This window comes from Aspergillus multicolor (assembly GCF_047715735.1).
Source record: "Aspergillus multicolor strain CBS 133.54 unplaced genomic scaffold BDW74scaffold_40, whole genome shotgun sequence".
Taxonomy (NCBI): Eukaryota; Fungi; Ascomycota; class Eurotiomycetes; order Eurotiales; family Aspergillaceae; genus Aspergillus; species Aspergillus multicolor.
This window is the reverse complement of record NW_027395991.1, coordinates 23,689-42,471: the sequence shown is the minus strand read 5'-3', so window position 1 is coordinate 42,471 and position 18,783 is coordinate 23,689. Positions and strand designations below refer to the sequence as shown.

At 49.3% G+C, this 18,783-nt stretch overlaps 8 protein-coding genes across 8 annotated transcripts; 5 read left to right on the top strand and 3 right to left on the bottom strand.

The window, feature by feature from the left end:
* Window positions 1-232: 232 nt before the first annotated feature.
* Window positions 233-2,051, top strand: BDW74DRAFT_162225 (putative protein N-terminal asparagine amidohydrolase; the record flags this gene model as incomplete). The annotated part of the gene is made up of 2 exons (XM_073725914.1): window positions 233-816; window positions 881-2,051. Coding segments are annotated over exons 1-2 (1,199 nt in total), but the record flags the coding sequence as incomplete, so codon positions are not given.
* A 1,880-nt stretch (window positions 2,052-3,931) lies between these two features.
* Window positions 3,932-4,557, top strand: BDW74DRAFT_162223 (uncharacterized protein). Its single transcript, XM_073725913.1, has one exon. The coding sequence runs from the start codon at window positions 4,255-4,257 to the stop codon at window positions 4,504-4,506; it is 252 nt and encodes an 83-aa protein (XP_073578897.1). The 5' UTR covers window positions 3,932-4,254; the 3' UTR covers window positions 4,507-4,557.
* A 1,660-nt stretch (window positions 4,558-6,217) lies between these two features.
* On the bottom strand, window positions 6,218-7,533 carry BDW74DRAFT_102693 (putative HLH DNA binding protein (Penr2)). The gene is made up of 2 exons (XM_073721535.1): window positions 6,784-7,533; window positions 6,218-6,733 (listed from the first exon to the last, which is right to left on the bottom strand). Exons 1-2 carry the CDS (start codon window positions 7,307-7,309, stop codon window positions 6,381-6,383), a joined length of 879 nt encoding a protein of 292 aa, XP_073578896.1. The 5' UTR covers window positions 7,310-7,533; the 3' UTR covers window positions 6,218-6,380.
* A 928-nt stretch (window positions 7,534-8,461) lies between these two features.
* Window positions 8,462-9,368, bottom strand: BDW74DRAFT_102672 (uncharacterized protein). Its single transcript, XM_073721533.1, has one exon. The coding sequence runs from the start codon at window positions 9,229-9,231 to the stop codon at window positions 8,542-8,544; it is 690 nt and encodes a 229-aa protein (XP_073578895.1). The 5' UTR covers window positions 9,232-9,368; the 3' UTR covers window positions 8,462-8,541.
* A 548-nt stretch (window positions 9,369-9,916) lies between these two features.
* On the bottom strand, window positions 9,917-11,093 carry BDW74DRAFT_102678 (uncharacterized protein). The gene has a single exon (XM_073721534.1). It carries the CDS (start codon window positions 10,935-10,937, stop codon window positions 10,167-10,169), a length of 771 nt encoding a protein of 256 aa, XP_073578894.1. The 5' UTR covers window positions 10,938-11,093; the 3' UTR covers window positions 9,917-10,166.
* Window positions 11,094-13,151: 2,058 nt separating this feature from the next.
* Window positions 13,152-14,982, top strand: BDW74DRAFT_162216 (putative extracellular cellulase CelA/allergen Asp F7-like). Its single transcript, XM_073725912.1, has 2 exons — window positions 13,152-14,025; window positions 14,083-14,982. Exons 1-2 carry the CDS (start codon window positions 13,309-13,311, stop codon window positions 14,491-14,493), a joined length of 1,128 nt encoding a protein of 375 aa, XP_073578893.1. The 5' UTR covers window positions 13,152-13,308; the 3' UTR covers window positions 14,494-14,982.
* A 228-nt stretch (window positions 14,983-15,210) lies between these two features.
* BDW74DRAFT_162215 (uncharacterized protein) lies at window positions 15,211-16,426 on the top strand (the record flags this gene model as incomplete). The annotated part of the gene is made up of 2 exons (XM_073725911.1): window positions 15,211-15,438; window positions 15,544-16,426. The coding sequence occupies exon 2, from the start codon at window positions 15,610-15,612 to the stop codon at window positions 16,423-16,425; it is 816 nt and encodes a 271-aa protein (XP_073578892.1). The 5' UTR covers window positions 15,211-15,438; window positions 15,544-15,609.
* Window positions 16,427-16,872: 446 nt separating this feature from the next.
* BDW74DRAFT_162214 (uncharacterized protein) lies at window positions 16,873-17,527 on the top strand. Its single transcript, XM_073725910.1, has one exon. The coding sequence runs from the start codon at window positions 17,040-17,042 to the stop codon at window positions 17,217-17,219; it is 180 nt and encodes a 59-aa protein (XP_073578891.1). The 5' UTR covers window positions 16,873-17,039; the 3' UTR covers window positions 17,220-17,527.
* The last annotated feature ends 1,256 nt before the right edge of the window (window positions 17,528-18,783 follow it).

The following is an 18,783-nucleotide window of genomic DNA, read 5'->3' as shown; positions in this document are numbered from 1 at the left end:
AACCCATCCACCAATAGCTAGGCGCTAGCTGGTTGTTGGCTACGTTGTATTAGATGCAAGGCATAATAAAAAAGCATGCGCCAACCGTGGGGATGGCAAGTGGAGCTGGAGGTCAGTTTCTATTGGTAAAGATCACTTCGGTCCTGGAAGAACGCTCATCCGAAGCCTTCCATAGCCTGTTTAGAATGCCTAAGGCTCTCACATGCAACATCTATCAATCCAGCTCCAAGCTCGAACCCGACCAGGGTTCTACCAAGATTGCACCACTAAAGCACGCCCGTGTTGGGTCTCTCCAGCACAAACACCTGGGCTTTTCGTCATCTTTCGTCGCAGCGAGATTCAACTGCTTCACTGGCGGAACCATCGGACGATATCAACCCTGGTACCAAGTCCAGCAAAAGTTCCAATACTTGGGTCAAGGTCAAAAGAGGGAACTCCATATCCAAACCATAAGAGACTGGATTCAAAGACTCAGAATCAGTGTGCGGCTCAATAACGCCTCGATATTCTCACCTGCTGCTTTTCGGGGGTTACTCCGGTCTGCACCTGCTGCTTCATCAACACCCGGCTCTGCATCTGAACCGGAGACTGACTCTAGATTTGCATCTAAACTCCAGTCAAGGCGCAAGGGGATGAGGATTGCGACGTTGCAGATTGCCTCGAGGTTAGGCGATGTTGAGGGGAATATCAAGCGGGCTGATGAGTTGTTGAGTCAGGGATTGAGCATTCCCAATGGGCGCAGTGAAGAAGGGGCAAGGGTTCGTGTTGAGGATGCGAAGCTCGATATTTTGGTTCTGTCCGAGCTAGCTTTGACAGGTAAGTCACTATATCGTAACATTATGACATGGCACGGATGGATAAGAGATGCTGATGAAAACAGGGTACAACTTCCCTTCGCTGGAAGCCATAAAACCATACCTTGAACCAGCCGGCCAAGGACCCTCAGCCACCTGGGCCCGTCAAACAGCCAAACGGCTAGGCTGCAAAGTCTGTGTCGGGTATCCCGAGGTCGAGGTTACGACTGATAGCACCGGACAGCGTGGAGAGAAGTACTACAACTCCCTTCTCGTCCTCGACGAACAAGGCAACATCCTCCTAAACTACCGCAAGACATTTCTCTACTACACCGACGAATCCTGGGCTACCGAAGGGTCCGCGGAGCTCGGCTTCCACCAGCTTACGTTCCCGTCACCAGCAGCAGAAAAGAGCTCCGCCAGAGTCCAGGGCGAAGCCGCTATCCTGCCACCACCCCCCGCAACACAGAACAAAACAGGGAACGAAATCTCCACCTCCTTCGGCATATGCATGGACATCAACCCCTACCGCTTCGAAGCGCCCTACACAGCGTACGAATTCGCACACCGCGTGCTCGATTCAAAGTCCCAGCTCGTCATTCTCTCCATGGCCTGGCTGACGCTGCTAAGCCGCGAGGAACTCGATGCGCTGACGGGGAAGCCGGAAATCGATACATTCAACTACTGGGTCCAGCGCTTTATGCCGCTGATTCGGAAGCAGATGAAGCATGCCCGGAACGCTGATGCCGATGAATATGCAGATGCAGATGGCGAGAAAGAGAAGAAAATCATCATCGTCTTCGCGAACCGTGCGGGTGAAGAGGATGGCGATCCGGCGCCTGCTCGGTACGCGGGGACGAGCACGATCGTTGCTGTTTCGCAGCGGCAGAGGGCGGATCATCCTGCAGGATCGGGCTTCGGAAACAGTGGTAGTGGGTTGTCGTCAGATGATGAGACTGAGACCTCGCAGGCGCAGACTCCACCTCTAGACGTGAAGATCCTGTGCTGGGATATGCTTGGTGCGACGGAGGAGGGCCTCTGTTTTGCGGATACGGGGGCGGATCCCAAGATGGTGTTTCAACTGGTTAGGGCAGGGAGTAGATAACATTCTATGACTCTTTTCCCATTGACCCGCTAGATACTGTATGTACATAGATAGATGATACTCTGTGCTTTTTAGTCGGGTCTTCACTTTAATTGCCAGGATTGTTGAATATTGGGCATCAACAACCTGACCTCTCCTATTTCATGCCATAGAATAATCCTCATATCATACTCTGCCCCTAAAAACAAAAACAAATACAATGCCCAATAGCAAAAACAAAATACCAAAACGCCAGACCCATCTCCGCCGCAGACCCGCAGCGCAGCCGAGAAGTTTGCCCCCCCTGCCCACGAATCACGCCCCCAGCACGCCTCAACAACCCTCCAATGAATGACCATTTTCCTAGTCGAGATCGCAATATGCAATAGAGGCTTACTTGTATGGCCCCCGTGGACTGGCGTGGTTCGAACGGGGGTCATCCAGGCTTCAGCAGGCTGTTCTTGCGGTTGGAATTTGAATATGCAATAGGGGTTTATTTCTATATTCTACGACTGTGGTTAGGACGGGGCCTGAATGGGATTACGGATGTCCAGGTGTATATGGTATCTAGTAGATTGTTTGGTAGGTTGGGGTTGGAATATGTAATAGAGTTACCCTTCTATACTCTATACAACTGTGGTTCGAACGAGATTAGGGAGTATCCAGGTGCAGACTCAGCAGGCTGTTCTTCCGATTGGGATTGCGATTTCTATACTTTATATTACCGTGCTTCGAACGAATCATCTAAGTGCATATTCAGCAGACTGGCCTCCCGGTTGAGACTGCGTTTTGCAATAGCGTTACCTCAATACGAACGTGGTTCGAAGGAGTTATTCAGGTGCATATTCAGCAGACTGGTCTTCCGGTTGGGACTGTAAATTGCAATAGAGGCTTACCTCTATACGACCGTGGTTCGAACAGGATCAAGGGATTAACCATGTGCATGGTTAGTAGATCAGGTGCAGTACGCGGGCGCCGCAGAGGGCATGGATGGATGGATAAGGTCACATCTTGGCGCAGCGAGCGAGCGCGACAGGAGCAGAAGAAGAAGACGCTGATAAGCGAGTGAGACCCTGCTCGTCTTTGCTTTTGTTTTGTCTTGTGTTGCTTTTGCTGAGATGCTTGTCCCCGATACTAGCCACGGCCCCATCGGGCTACGATGTAGATCCTTGGCGATACTTGTGGTTCTATAAATACATACGTCCGGAATGCTAAGCCTCGCTTTGCGCGTTTTTGACGTTTGGCTGTCAAGCTGTAAGGGGGATGTCTCTGAACGGAAGCGGCGGACCATGGCCGGACACCATCTTCGAACTTCGCACTTTGCGTCCTTCGCTTCTGGACATGGTCGAGGCGATGACGCAGTGCGGCAGTGTTTATCGTTGCTGCCGCACACACCTCCTTCACTCAGGATCATGTGAGACATGACTCGCATGTATCCGTGTGACAAAGCTTGGATGTTGCTAGGGCTAGGTTGAGGAATTGTATGCTTTGGTGTTGCGGAGGTTTGGGCCGGTGGAGAAGTTTCGTCAAAATTTGGACCAGGGCCTAGGCGGCGCTGCTCATGTTGATATACCCAGGCCACTCAGATCACGACGCAGGTGTGCCTACTCATTCTCACCGCTTGTCCAGTACTTCCGCGCCGTGAAGACGTCTTGACAAAGTTTTGACCAGGGCCCTTGCTCGTCCGATGACGGAGAGAATTTCGCAGATCGACGAGTAATCAGATGGCATCCTTCAAGATCTGGTCTTGCTGATTGAATTTCGGATACTACTCTTCAAGACCCCACATTGACTGGTGCGTTTAGATTACGCCATACGCCATTCCCGGGCCGAAGCAAAAGGTCAAGATGGGTGTGAGTGGGTGATCACATGTGATACGGGGTAACAGTCGTACTTTAGAGGCACAGTGGGAAAAGCATGCCATGGAGGTCGTCAACAAGACATTGACAGACTAAGCAAAGTAGTCATCGGGTAGCTGGCCCTCAAGCTCAACCTACTTGAGACACAGCGGGCGACCTAGACATGGTCTAAAATGATCCGGCCTATGAGGATGCGCAAGAGCAGAGCTGAGGCCACAGGAAGGTCATCTGCTCTGGAGCTAGGGTGCTTTTGACGGGCTGAAGTATGGTTGAGTAGGCGTCGAAATGATAGGCCACGGTCAGGGAGTAGATGATCGGCGGCTAGAAAACGATAAGGGCGATGGACCGTGCAACCTCATATCCGACGGGGCATACTCACCAGTCACCAGTGTACTAGGAGGAGGGCCGGCCCGCGAGAGAAAAGAGGGCAAAGCAGGTACTCTAGTGCAAGGCGGCAGACGGCTCTCCAATAACGCAGTGGGCGGATGGGTGCATCGCGGGGCTTAACCCCGGAGCTATGATCCGTGAGGGGGGAGCAGGGAGCAGGGAGCAGCGCAGGGAAGGGTCGTCGAGATCTGCCTGCAGGCTGCTGATGTCCGCCATCATCGTGCATATCTCAGTCTCCCAGCTCCAGGGTTGCTCTGTTCCACGTGATGCAGCGCCAATTGGGCCATGGTCAAGTAGGTCTGGCAGCGAATCAGAGCGCGGGCGTGAACGCTCGGGGGAGGCTAACGGAGCACCAGACGAGGCACATGATTTCCCTCCGTAGACGAGAGACGAAGGAGGGAAGCAAACCGGTTGGATCAGACATGAATCCTCTAGTCCAGAACCATCATGCAAGGAATACGCCTTTTCGTAGAGGGAGAAAGGGATCTTCTTCAGCGCTGTGACTGGTCACGTCATAAATAGAGTGTGATTCCTCGGGTCCTGAGTGGGGTCAAACCTCCTCACTCGCCCTGAACGGCTGAACTTGTTTCCGTTTTGCCTTGGCCATCTCTGCTCCTCATCACAGAAAACTGTCATGTGATCCTCTCCTATGATACCTTCATAAGTTCATATCCCTTTTCAAGGTAAAATCGCTTTTTTGACGGTGACTTCTGTTGGGGCTGTCTTGTTGTGTCAATATCAACCGTTTGTGCCTGCCTGCTTTTCCTCGGTTTTGAGACCCGAATTTTCGCGTTTGCGATACCTCCTGCCATACTTCCGTACACTTGGTTGTTGCTCACGTTGATTTGGATCACCTTCACACCTTATTTACGAGTGTACTTTTTCATGAGTGTATCTGGTCATACCTACAAGGCTACAAGCTATTATTTCAATAGTATAAAAAGTGGAAATAGTTAGATACTCCAATAGCCATGCGCAACAAGCCCGGGACATCCGCACTGTCTCTTTATGTTAAACTGCTTGAAGTCAGCCATGATTCCAAGATTACAGAAGCAGGAGTTAAAGCACGGAAAAAGGATACATATTCGAAACAGCTGTGTTTTGATTACCGTACAAGAGCACCTCCTAGTTAAGATGTTCGACGCTATGATATTCAATTGTACTGTCAGTTTCAAGGCAGGGTATATTTCCCGGCGACTTATTCCTCTGGTCCTCCCCCCCCCTATGTTGGAAATCTCCTTCCATGGGCCCCCCTCCTATTCTTAGCTGAAACTTGCTAACTTCCCTGTTTAATATAGTGATTAAACATGCCTGGGAAGGTATTTCGTCGCGCTTTAGTTATGCTTTAAAAGGCGCTTCTAAAAAGTGCCTAGTCGTGGACTAGAAAGTGCCTGATTACGCCTGAAAAGGTGCTCTAGAGATTTCCTAGTCATAAAAGGGGTGATGTTCCCTTATATGCAGACCAGAGGTGGTACCTTGAGAATAGCAGTGGTTCTGGCATGGGTAACTTTGATGCTAGGGTTAGGTACTGGTGCTGTTGACGGCGAGAATAATATCAGCGCTGCGTTTGGGGAGGGAGTAACGACTATAGTAATGATTATACGGTTGATTCAATGATGGCCGAGATTGCAGTGTTATTGCATAGTGGTAATGGCTTGGTAGGATGTGTTGGGACATGATGCCATTTATTACAATTACTACCTACCTACCGTACACTAGAACAAAATTCTCCTACAGACGCAGAGGGAACGCAGTAGAACGATCTACAAATCAATTGAAAATATAAATGCGTTCCGGCAGCGTGGCGAAAACCAGACGCAGTATTGGTGCAACCAGCGAACTGTAAACTAACATAACTCCCGAACCTATTTCGCCGACCCAGCCTTGAACTCAAGAATGAAGTAAAGAGTAACATACAACATAAAAACATATAATAGAGTTAGAGAGAGCAAACAAGTGGCGAGACAAGACAAAGCGAGAATTCCTAACATGTCACTGCAAGGATAAAGGACGCAAAGGGTCCAGATCAACCGCCGCCTATGTATAGCATGATCAAATCAGACACAGACACGAAAAACCGAACCGGGCGAGGTAAAATCACGGAGGGAGATTATGCAAGGTAGGCTTTCCGTAAGAAGATGAGGAGCGGGGAGCTCTGCTCTCTCGCAGAGGGGCAGGTGATGAGGAGACGGCACTATGTATATGGCCTTGGGTGGTAACGGCAAATGCATGAACGAAAAAAACCACCGCGCAGAGTTATACCTGGGTTTGGTCAACGTCGAGGGCCTCTAGCTCCTTGGCTTCTTCGTAGTCGTCGAATTCCAGTCCGGCGTCGCGACACCTTTGCAGCCACTTCAGTGCGATGTCGCCGCGGCGGTTGACCTCCACTTTTAATTTGGAGTTTTGCGCACTGATTTCGTTGATGGCGTGGTTGGTCGTCATGTTGCTCTGTTCCCATCGTTCGCCCATTTGCCTCTTGTCCTCGTGCAGTTGGTTGATGTACTCGATCGCCCGTTGTAAGATGGCGCCCTTGTTCTTGTCGCAGTTGGGCACGAGACGAGCGATCTGGTTGATTCCTTCGTTGATCGCCTCGCGGCGTCGACGCTCGACTGATAGTCTGTCAGTAGGTCTATTGGTGCGAGTAAGGCTGAATACGCACCCTCTTTGTGGTTGTTCTTTCGGACTTGATGCCATTCAGGCGAGCCAACGGTGGGCTTCTGGTTCATGCTCTGTGCCTCGCGAGCTGCATAGACTGCTGCAGCAGTCGAATTGTGGTTTTGACCAAGGTTCTGGCCGAGTTCGTCCCCGAACGTTAAACCATGGGCCAGGTTGTTATCAAATGCGTTCTCAGGAGGCGGGGGGTACTTGTTCTGCGGGTTATGAGCTGCTAGTGCTGCCTTAGCGGTAGTAAGGGCATTCTCATCGGTGATCCCGTTTTGAGTTCCAACATGTTGAAGGATTTGTTGGTCAATGTTGAGCTCTGTCGCTGTGTTTGGTAGTCCATGATCATAGGAACCGAGGGCACTATGGGTGAAGTTCTGAGCGTCCGCATTTGGGAGACTCCCATTGCTACCGTGGGAAGATCGATTGAGGCGCTGAGCATCTGGGCCACCGCTGTCACTGCTCTCGCGCTTACGCTTCACCATGTTGCCCTCCGGGGCGCCGAGCTGCTGTGTATCGGCCATGTTGGGTGGTCTAGACGCGACTGTTGATCGTGGTCGACGGCACGACAAATCCCACTATTGATGAAAATGCATTGTTAGTGAGATCCCGGGAATGTAATTTGGATCGCCATTTGAGCCCGGAAAGACCAAAAGAAAACCCATCGTAGATGGGATCACTGCGTCGCAGACGAGTGAGGCAGACGCGTTGTGTTGGGTGACGCGCCCGGCTCCGCCTTCGAAAGTAGAAGGGGTTGCTTTCACGTACCGTAGTAGCACGTCAGGTGAGCTGCTCAGTCACGGGGACACCGAAGTATAGCAGATCGCGTCAGGCCCAATTCTGGACTGGGAAAAAGATAGATAAATGGAACAACCACTACTGGAAGCGCTCAAGCCGCCCGAAATCAGGCAAATGGCGGGGATCGCGAGGTTTTTATCTTGGTCGAGGGGACATTGAAGATGGTTGCTAGACTTCGCAAGTAGAGGACGGCACATGATCAGCCGACTGCGCTAATCCCCTTTTGGAACAACCATGACTAAGCCCTCGATCCCCTTCATGCAGTGTGCCACTACCCGACTGACCCCGTGCCCCCCTCCTTCTACCCTATGCCTAAAGTATATTTCAAAAAACCCAATTAATCAAAAGTACAAACAGGGTCAAACTATAATATCCTCTATATAAGGGACATCGTTTCTGGTTAGCTTGTATTACTCAGAGGAAACCATGCAGCCCCTGACGGAAGAGGCCTGTAAAGTAGTACTACCTGCTCCGACGACTGCTATGGCCACCGCACCTCCCCGCTATACCAAAATATACCTGCTTCGGACCTACGACAACATAACGCGAAACGGGCTCAATGGATTTTCCAATGGCTTTACTTCTTGACTAATTGTGTCTTCATAAGTCATCGTCTTCTGATCGGAATTAATATATACATATATGCTAAAATAAACGCAGGCAGCTCAATGTTGGAAACACCGCAAAAACAAGCCTCGACACGAACTACTTAAAAATCAATCGAGAAATATCAACCATACAACAGCAATATGCACCATCACAAATAAGTCAATACAAATACCATGGAAACACCACATGAATATGCACCGACACGAACTTTTGAGAAACCTCATTAACAGAACATAAACCATCAACAGCAATGTGGCAGATCAATCAATGCAAACTGATGGAAACACCACCAGGACGACTCATGGGCTCTTCATCCCTCGACAACGGTTGTACATAGGGCCGCCTGATCTCAGGGGCCATTTACTGGTTCGACCACTAAACAAGGACCGGCTGGGGGCGCATTGTCAAGGCCCGCTTCTTCAGTTCTCTGCCCCTCCGGTATAACCGCGGGCTTCCACTTGCACTTGCTCTCGTGGTTACGCCTGTCTCCGTCTCTAGTATATCCTTTGTGACAGTGTCGACATTGATAAGGCTTCAGTGGATCGGCCACTGCAGGCTCGGGACCCTTGGCGGGTTTGGGCCATGTACGGGGTCTACCACGGGGTCTACCAGTAGGGGGCCTAGCAGTAGGGGGCCTAGCAGTAATGGACCTACCAGCGGGTTTCGCGGACTTAGCGGGGTTCTTCTTGCACTCGTTCTCGTGGATTTGCCTTGCAGTCTTCGTTCCACAGGTTTCACCACAAAACTGACAACTGTCAGTATTGTCGGGGGTTTTTTTTTGGCACATTTGCCTCTCATGCACCTCTAGAAAATCACCCATCAAGCATGTCTGGTGGCAGTACCTGCACTTAAACGCTGGTTGACCGTCAACATTAGGCTTGGTATGACCTCTAGTGCTCGCGTTCATCCAACGTGTCCTTTTCTTGTTTGGGTTCATATCACACATCTGCCGTTCGTGCAAATCCCTGGAACCAGCAGTGTCCCATTCCTTGCGACAGAACCGGCATTTGTACTCCTTGTCATCATTAGCCATGTCCATGTCTGGTGGCAATGTAAGCGGTGCGGCCGGTGCTGGCAAAAACCAGTTGGCATCCCCTGCATGTATACGTGCTCTAACATCGTCGCTAGACAGGTCGGTCCGTCGAATTTGCCCTAAAGGTAGGTTATAAAGCCATGGGCGATTGATTTTACAGGTCTTCTGATGCTCTCTCACGGCGCTCCAAAAGAAGGAAAATCTACCACAGCATCGACTTTGGTAGAACGGCACGCCCTCCGTGGTCGAGAACGTTAAAACAACCTTGCTGCCATTGGTAAACCAGAACCCGTGGTAGTTGTGGTTTTTGGCGTAGCATCATTCCCTGAGGTGTCAAGGGGCACTGAGGCCATAACCTGTCCGTTTGAGATAAAGCTGGGAGTATCGGAGGGGATTTCTTCTGGTTCAACCATAAGCTCAGCCTGTTTGAACGGCCTCATCTTGAGCTTAACGATCTTGCTTGGTGTGCCTCTACGCGTTGCTACTTTGCTTGGTGGAACCTTCGCCTGGACAGGCTTCGTCTGTCGCTTTCGTTTCTTACTTGCATCAATAGGGAGGTTTTGGGTGGCGTTATGGGTCTGGACCCTACCTCCATTGAAACCAGAAGTTCGCTCGACGGTCGAACCAGTGCCATTTGAGGCGCCATTGGCTTGCGGTGAAGGGTCGTTACTGGAGAGGGGCGAGATGGTCGGTCCTTGAGTCGTCTCACTAGCGCTATGATGGGTCTCACTGGCCCTGGAGTTGCCTGTTGCTCTACCTGCTTGGACAGATGGTTCTAAGGGTTCTTCGATTGATATAGCGGTCCTCCTGTCTGGTATTGCATCGTTCCCGAGATATCCTGGGCAGGCAATTTCATGCCAGTGTCGGACCAACCAGGAGGAAAACACTTCCCTACAGAAACGGCAAGTCTTGAGTTGAACCGTTCTCTCATGGTGAGACCTTCATCCCCGCACAACCGCATCATATGGCGATGTAGTTGCCAGGCGGGAAGGGAACTGCTCTCCACAGTGACGGCAGGGATGTAACTGCACATGCTCTTCATCTATGGTTGGACCAGGGGCTTCTCTGCAGAACCATGTTTCATGGTGGTCTCGCTGCTCCTCCGTGTCGAACCCCGCGGGGCAAAAATGGCACCTCTGCCCTGGTAGCACCATATCAATAGGGGCGACATTGCGACGATACGTCGTCCGCCTCAGCCTCATTGTGGCATCTGATATAGCGGTCTTGCTGGCCCAGATTTCCTGTAATTTTTCCACAAATTGGATAGCTTCCTCGGACGCACCATCGACGTCTCCGTTCATGCAATTGATGGCCTGCTCAATTCTGAAAGAATGAAAATAGCGAACCTGCGTTGGCCGGAGCGCTGGGTCTGCATCAGCCCTATCAACCCATATGTGCATGGTCATGTCTACAAGGTTAATCCATGGATTGAACAGGGAGAAGTAAGTGACCGAATTGCTGGTCAGTCCGTCCCACCCATTGGTGACGAGCTCGACAGGCCGGTTGTTTTCTTGGGCCTGCCGTAAGGACTGGGTGATTAACTCTACCACCTTGCCTCTTGGTGACAGTGGCTCATTGGACTGCCATATGAATGGACTGAATATTATTTCGTCCTCTTCGGTCAGCTGGTCGAACCATTGAGTGTACGCATAGTGCGTTGCTTCCAACTGAGCCAGTAACCATAATCGAGTAGCAAAGCAGCCGCCGCGCATATTCCCGGACTCTCGTGCTATTAAGTCAACGGTCTTGGGAGGCCTAGGTTTCTCTGGGGATCGGGGTTCGGGGTCGCTTCATGGTTATACCAAGGGGGAGTGCGAGTATGGAACTCATTGGATAGAGAATTGTCTGCTTCAATTGATATGTCTTTTGAACTTCAATTTCTCGTAGGGGGTCTGGTTTCTCCAGCTGAACATCTCTACGCTCTACAAACTACGGCACCAGCACGGGAAAGTCACGTTCCTCGAATGAGGAGGGAGTGGAGTCTCTATATAATCTCCCTGGTACAGTACCTGAACCTTATCTTGTAGCCCATGGTCTTACCAGGCTGACCATTAGACTAGCCATAGGTTAGAGGCCATCTAAAAAGCCAATGGCACGGAACAACCAGAAACTAATGGTCGAACCAGCAAGAGGTCCGCATCTTGATATAAGAAGCATTGTTGTGGCAGCGAGCTACGGAAAGTGCACATAGAGCACGAGCTGGCGACGCAAAGGCGAACGCCATACGGTTTTATTGTGGTAGGACCAGGGGAAACATCCTTTATGAGCTTATATAACATATGCTAAGCGCTGGGCGATGTTTTTTATATTTCGCTAAGGATGCGATCCCGATGCGCAATTGGTCGGGGATAGGACGGACCAGTGCGGCGAGTCTTGTTCGATATGAAGCAGGCTAGCAGCATCATGATAGTCTAGATGCTTAGCTCAAGAGCTGTAGACGACAGGGCAATATATAGAAACCAAAAGAGAAAGACTGGATTGACCAGAGATAAATAGCTTGTCTTGAGTTTTTTCTGCATCACGACGGCATCTATAATGAGGCGGCCAGGAAGACCTGCTATGGAACTATATAAAATAAACTCCGGCATCCCCCTATGGATACACTTATGTTGCTAGATGAAGACCACTTCCAGTAGTAGTTTCGGGGGGAGCCTGGCGAATACTTCTTGGGCAGGGTTGGAGTCGGCACCAACAGGCTGCCATTCGTGCCGAACGATGCGCCCCTGGCTATAGCTCTCAAGAACAATGGTCTGAGCTGCTCGTGGACGGAAAATGGATTTGTGACCACCTATGCACCTGCACCATAAGCACCATTATCCCCAAAGCCAGCAGACTGTCCTCGGAATAATCTCTGAAGTCTCCTATCCCGGCTAGCAAACAAGTCGTAAAGCTCATCGCAAGCGACACGGCCGAGCCGAAGACGGCACAGTTGGGCGAAGACCCCCAAGCACCATGGATGAAAGGGTATTCCCTCTCTTTCTCCCGGATGCAGGCCGCCTAATTCAGAAATTGGCCTCTAGTGCTGCGTCCAAATGAAACGGAGATGGCCCATACATGGAGGGGGAATCCGGATCTGATGTCAATTCGTCCATGTCGAACAGGATACGAGACAAAGGAACCAGGTGCGCGAGACGAGTCACAGCCGGTATTACAGATTCCAGTGAGATTGTATGCGCTTGACCGTTTTACATCGTGATCATCCAGGGCAGGTGTCTAGCGACGGAGATGCGGCCTGGGGAGAAGGCTCTGAAGCGTCCGGCCGCGGTTCAAGTCCTCGTCTGAAAGATCGTACCCGCATCACCAACAGGCCTCGCGCTTTGTGTATGGATGTACCTGGTCATAGTCTGCTGGTTGTGTCCATTTAGCACTGACACGTCAGAAACAATTCAAAGGACTTACCCATCCCCAACGGCGGATACTGATACTTGAACAAACTATACTCCAAATTTTATGAAAAGCGGAAGTAAATAGATACCCCTGACTGATGCAATTTGGATTTTGGTCATGTTTATGGTGGAAACTGGGGCGAGCATTGTTGAGTGAAAACCTCGCCAGGACTTGATTGGGAAGGAGACAAGCCATGGAAGCCTACAAGAATTATCATCCATCATGATGTTCTTCCCATTGCCAGAGATGAAGGTCAAGCGAGCGGTTCGGTGTCGTTCGGTTTCTCCCGGATCGCTGGTCTTGTCATGGCGTCCGGCGTTTCAGCCCGCGATCTCATTTCGCTAGGGCCGCTTTTCATCAACAGAATGGGGCCCGTGAGAACGTTTTAAGATGAGCGTTAATCTATTTAGATTGCAGGGCCCAGGCGCCAGCAATGCTGACGGCCTGACACTGTCCCGTTCCAGGCGCGTCTCATGCTCCCCCTCCAGGCCTATTTATTCCTGTTCCTCGCTGGGCTTTCTTTCATCTTGTCCATTGCCACCTTCTCTGCGAGCTTCCACTTGTCTAGGGTCTGAGATCCAGGCGTCCATTCTTTTTTACTCTCAATCTGTGCTGGTTGCACGTCCTGTCATTTATACTTGCTTCTCTTGCGCCGTCTGAGACTCCGCTGCCTCTCACTCTTTCTCTGTTTTAACCATGAAGTACGAACGTCTCGCCTCCCTGGCCCTCGTTGCCTTGAGCACGAGCACCTCTGTCTCCGCAGCCCCTCTCAAAGCTGACGGGAATGGATCTTGCCCGGCCGGATACTCTCCAAGCGTGTACTATGTCACTGTCACCGCGGAGCCCTCCTCCACCTCCATCGTTGAGCCTAGTTCCTCTTCCCCAACCCCAATCTCAATTGAGGTGACATCTTCGATCACGACCACTGCGATCGTCGAAGCAGTCTCCACCTCGAGCTCTGCATCGAGCTCTGCATCAGGCCTCGTTGAGACGATCCCAACGGCGGTCGTCGAGGCAGCTACTAGCACCGCTAGCACCACGGCCACGGCTGAGTATTCTTCGGCCTCAAGCCTCTCCATCACCGAGACCGCACCAACCCAGGTTGCTGTCGTCCAGCCCAGCACTACGACCACTGAGGAGGAGAAGTCAAGCACCACGACCGCTGCGGAGAAAGTATCAAGCATCTCGACTGCTGCTTCTTCCAGCTCAACAAGCACCAGTTCCGGTACCACCTCCGGCGAAGCAACCTTTTACGGCGGCAACGTCTCCGGCGGAACCTGCTCGTTCGCCGACTACACCATTCCCTCGCATCTCTCCGGTACCGCCTTCTCTGGAGAAGCCTGGAACGACGCAGCCGAGTGCGGTGCCTGTGTCGCCGTCACCGGTCCAAACGGGGACACCGTCAAGGTCATGGTACGTATCATCAAACCCATTCATGCTTGACTTGACAAACATACTAACGAATTCCAGATCGTCGACAAATGCCCCGAATGCGCCCCAACCCACCTCGACCTCTTCGAATCCGCTTTCACAGATCTCGCCTCAGCCTCCGAAGGCCAAATCCCCATCTCATACTCCTTCACCTCCTGCGCCATCACCACCCCACTCACCCTGCGCAACAAGTCCGGCACATCCGCGTACTGGTTCTCGATGCAAGTAGTCAATGCCAACGGCGCCGTCAAGTCGCTCGAAGTCAGCACTGATGGTGGAAGCACCTGGCAGAGTACGACCAGGAGCGACTACAACTACTTTGAGAACAGCAGTGGCTTTGGCACGGACAGTGTCGATGTCAGGGTTACTGGCGCTGATGGCGGCGTTATCACTGTCAAGAACGTGAGCGTTGCTTCTGGGGAGAGTGTGACCGCCGATGGGAACTTCTGATCTCGTGGTTGATTTTTTGGTTTTTGACCATGGCCGAGACATGAGATCAATTCTGGCTTTTGACCATGGCCGAGATTGTAGAGTTGTTGCCCGGTAATGGTGGTTTGCTAGGTGTCTTCTCAATCATGACCTTTTCTGCTTTTCGTGGTGGTTTCGACCAGGGCCGAGGTTGTACTTGTTGCCTTGGGTCAATGGCTTGGTGTAGTCTTCTCGACATGATGGCCTTTTCTTCTTCTTTTCGTGGTTGATTTGAATCATGGCCAAGGTTGCAGAGTTGTTGCCTGATTATGGTGGTTTGCTAGGTGTCTTCTCAGTACAATAACTTTTTCTTCCTTTCTTTGCTATCATCAAGGCAGGCTCTACCTTGAGTTCTACCTACTTTAAGCTCTACATATCTACCCCCGCGGTGTAACTGTGTCCTTTAACCTAGTTAATATATTTCCTAATGAAGCATAGCGTAACTCCGTTGCCAAATAGCCTATGGTCAGTCCTCCGATACTCACTTCATCCTCACCCTCGCCCTCACTCTCAACTCCACCCTCGCCTCCACCCTCACTTTTTTTCTTTCCTCCTTTCATTCCCCTTCGTCAGTATATATCGTTCTTTCTAACGGTCTTTCCATTCCATGCAGTACCCTTGCATCTCATAACTCAGAGAAGCAATATGACCTCGAGGCTCTGGACTGACCATTCCTTTGACCTTGTCGTGTTACGCTTTGGAATCCTTACTTGCTGTCTTTACAAATCTACACCCCCGCCTCTACTGTCATTTCCTTCTTCGACTGCGCGTTGAGACTCAACGCTTCCTGGTGTGACCATTCATTTGCCGTGGAAGCCTGCAGCCTTACGACAAGAATACGACTGGTGACGGCTCAACACAAGGACTTGAGGCAAAACTTCACCAAAGCTACGAGGTCTGCGCTTGTGGTTCTACCAAATATCTGAGGTCAGTTGGATTGCTTTTCAGTCCCTTTCACGCATCCAGGATGCGCTGGCGTCATCTTTCTGGTCTGGTGTTACGGTTCTAATTACTTATGCTCTTGGCTTACAGACAGTATCCCCCCTGCGACTCTTCGCTCTACAAATCTACGGTGCGACCATAGACGTTTCCGTCAGAATGGATGTGACTATGACTAGCACGAGCCAGGGCTCTTCCTCCAACAGAGAAAAAGAGCTGGAGGGAAACAACGAGAAGCTTCGTGACCAGCTGCGGAAGGTCCAAAGGAGCTACGATATCGAAACGGCTGATTATGCAAGGTTCAAGCAAGAGCAAGAGGAGCGAATCAAGGATCTCTACACCGTGAGCCAGAACAACGAAGTGACGTGGTCCCGCCATTTGCAAATTGAAGCTATTTTCAGGGCCCAAATCCGTGACGACTACCTGAACGTTATCGCTTCGAATTCAAGAGACAACCTGGTTCTCTTGGAGGCTCCAGAGGTACGCACAGCAGGCCGGCGCAAACAGAAGCCAAAAGAAGTCCACCAAGAAATCGACGACGAGTACTATCGGGATAAGCTGAACAATATCTACAACAGCGGTCAGTCCTTCAAGTTCACTCCCTTGAAATATAGACCCTTTTACGATCATAGTAGTGGGGTGCGCCTCGAACCTGCTCCGGTGCAACCAGTTATGGATACAGGTCCTGCAGACCAGGAGCTCATGAATCCTGTGGGACAGGTCATTGAAAAGTGCCCTCCCACCTACCGTAGCACCACAGTCACCCAGCGGGCCGGCCGACAAGCGTTCTTCAAACCTATTGTGCCGCAACCAGAGGGGTTTGGAAAAATGCAGTGGGATTTTGTTTGCCGGGATGACACTTATGTTTCTGACGATCACGTCAGACTGTCCGAGAAATGTCACAGATTCAAGTTGGTCGACTGGATCAACCTGGCCGACGACATGCGGGCAGCGTACGGAAGAACTTACCGTTGATCGACATACAATTCAAGGCGAAGCAAGATGAGTGGATCCAGAAGCAAAAGCGCTGGGAGTTCGATCCCATTCTCCAGTTCATCGATAGCCCAACCGCTCGATGGCCTATTGGTACGACCACTGAGGAAGTCAAACCCTTCAGTTACAACGACATCATCGCAGATGTCACAGCGGAGATACCTTCCCATATCAAGGCGCCAATTGTCAACGACCCAGAGTTCCAAAAACAAGTTGGATGCCGAGCAGGAGCGCTGGGACAAGGAACACGGAAAGGCCGCTGGTGGCACCAGAGGTGCTTGCGGAAGTCGCGGAGGCCGCAAGAGGCGGTACAGGTCACGGCGGCGGCCATGCTGGACGCAGTGGACATACCAGAAGCTTCTCCGACTCTGACGTTATCGCTGCTGACACTATAATGAAGCCTGTCCGCAAGGCATCGTTTGAGAGGTTCGCAGACTATCTCCATAAGAACACGCTCCTGGGGGTTCCAGATGCAGAACCATCAGAGGAAACCTTTCTAAATCCTCCGCAATTCGAGAGTGATGACAAATATGAAGAAAATATGGCGTTGATTGAAAAGTATATGGGAGACCTTGGGTGCTTCTGGGGAGACTTCTATGGTGATAACTGGAAGGCCCAGGCAAAGGAGCAGGATAAGCAGTATCAACGTTGCGAAACTGCGAAACTCCTTAACGAAGGTCAGCAGGCACAGGAGGAATAGGCTTCGTATGAATCCTTTGGTCGCACCATTGGTGTTTTCTTTGGCTTATTGGTTTTTGATGCTTTCTTTCTACTGACAGTTTTGATACTTTGAGGCTCATATCAGATATGTCTTGCACTGCCGTTGCGGCTGTGGATCGACCATCAGTTCTTTCCGTCTACAGACCTCGCTACCACATCGTTTCTACCTATGCTCTTTCACTTGGTTTTCTGCGTTCTTTACTCCATGTCGTGGTGGCCCCACCGCAGTCTTTGGGTGCTTTCTTCTACTTTTGGGTCAATCTGCTGACTACTGAAATGGGGAAGGTTGTTGTGGTCACACCTACGGGGCAACCGTTTGGAACTCAGCTAGTATGTACATACTTAGCGAATCTTTGGATCAATAATGAGATTCACCCTTCTCCTATATCCAGTGGTGCTATTAGTGGGCGCAGCAGCCGTGTCAGAATCATCAGTGATTCAGAACGAGTATCGTTAGTTATGTAATCAACTAGATTGATAACGTAATTCCCGGTCGATCCGGCCACCCCCTCAAATTGTCAACGCGTATTTAGACTGTAACTATTCAAACATCCACCATGCCACTAAAAGCGTGTTAATTAGCTTAAGAATTAGCTAAGCAGGAGAGGAGAATCTAACTTACTATTTAAGCTTTAAAAAATAATTAAATTTACAGTATTTATTATATAGCAGTAGATTTTAATATATATTAAATAATTTTATAAGATAAATTAAGAGGCTATTAATTTTAATAAGAATATTATAATCACACCTACTAGCTATCTTTAGCTTAAAAGAATGCTTTAGTATAATAAATATTATTTAAGGATTTATATAATATTACTCCTAAACCCTGTTATATCTAGTAAATAACTAAAATAATTTTATAGGCAGAGAGTTCCTGCCCCCCTTAACCTATTAAAAAAAACTAGGTATCTAAATTTATTAAACACTATAAAAAAATTAAAAGTTAATTTACAAGATAATATAATTATTAAAAAGCCTTATATAAGAGTTTAAAGGTTATTTCTGCATGATTTAATTAGCTATAGAAGGTTAAAAGTAACTAGGGTATTTTAAATAAAGATATTTATAATTTTAATAAAACCAGCTTTACCATGGGTTTAATTATAATTACTAAGGTGGTTACTAAATTTAATATGCCTGAAAAGCCTTATCTTATTTAGCCTGGTAATTAAAAATAGGTCACAACCATTAAGTATATTAATTTAAGGGGTTAAAGTATTCCCTTAATAATTATTTTTAAAGGAAAAGTCTATATTAAAAAATAGTTTAATAAAATACTCCTTTCCCTAAATTAAAGAATTAAACTAAGCCCTAATAAATAGACTACTAATATAATTAGCCTTTATTAGCTTAAAAAAGTCTTTATTCCTGCAATAAATGGCCGGACCAGGGGGGGGTATTAGTTACTTATTTTAAATAGCCATGAAAGCTATTTAACACTAGATTTTAATAAAGTATATAAAAATAATAATATTATAACTATTTACATGCCTTTATACTTTTTTTACCTGCTTTAACCCCTTAATATCGGCTGTTTTAGTCCTTTAAAAAAGGAATATAAAAAATTAATTAAGAAAAAAGTTTAATTAAGGTTTTATTATATTAATAAGCTTA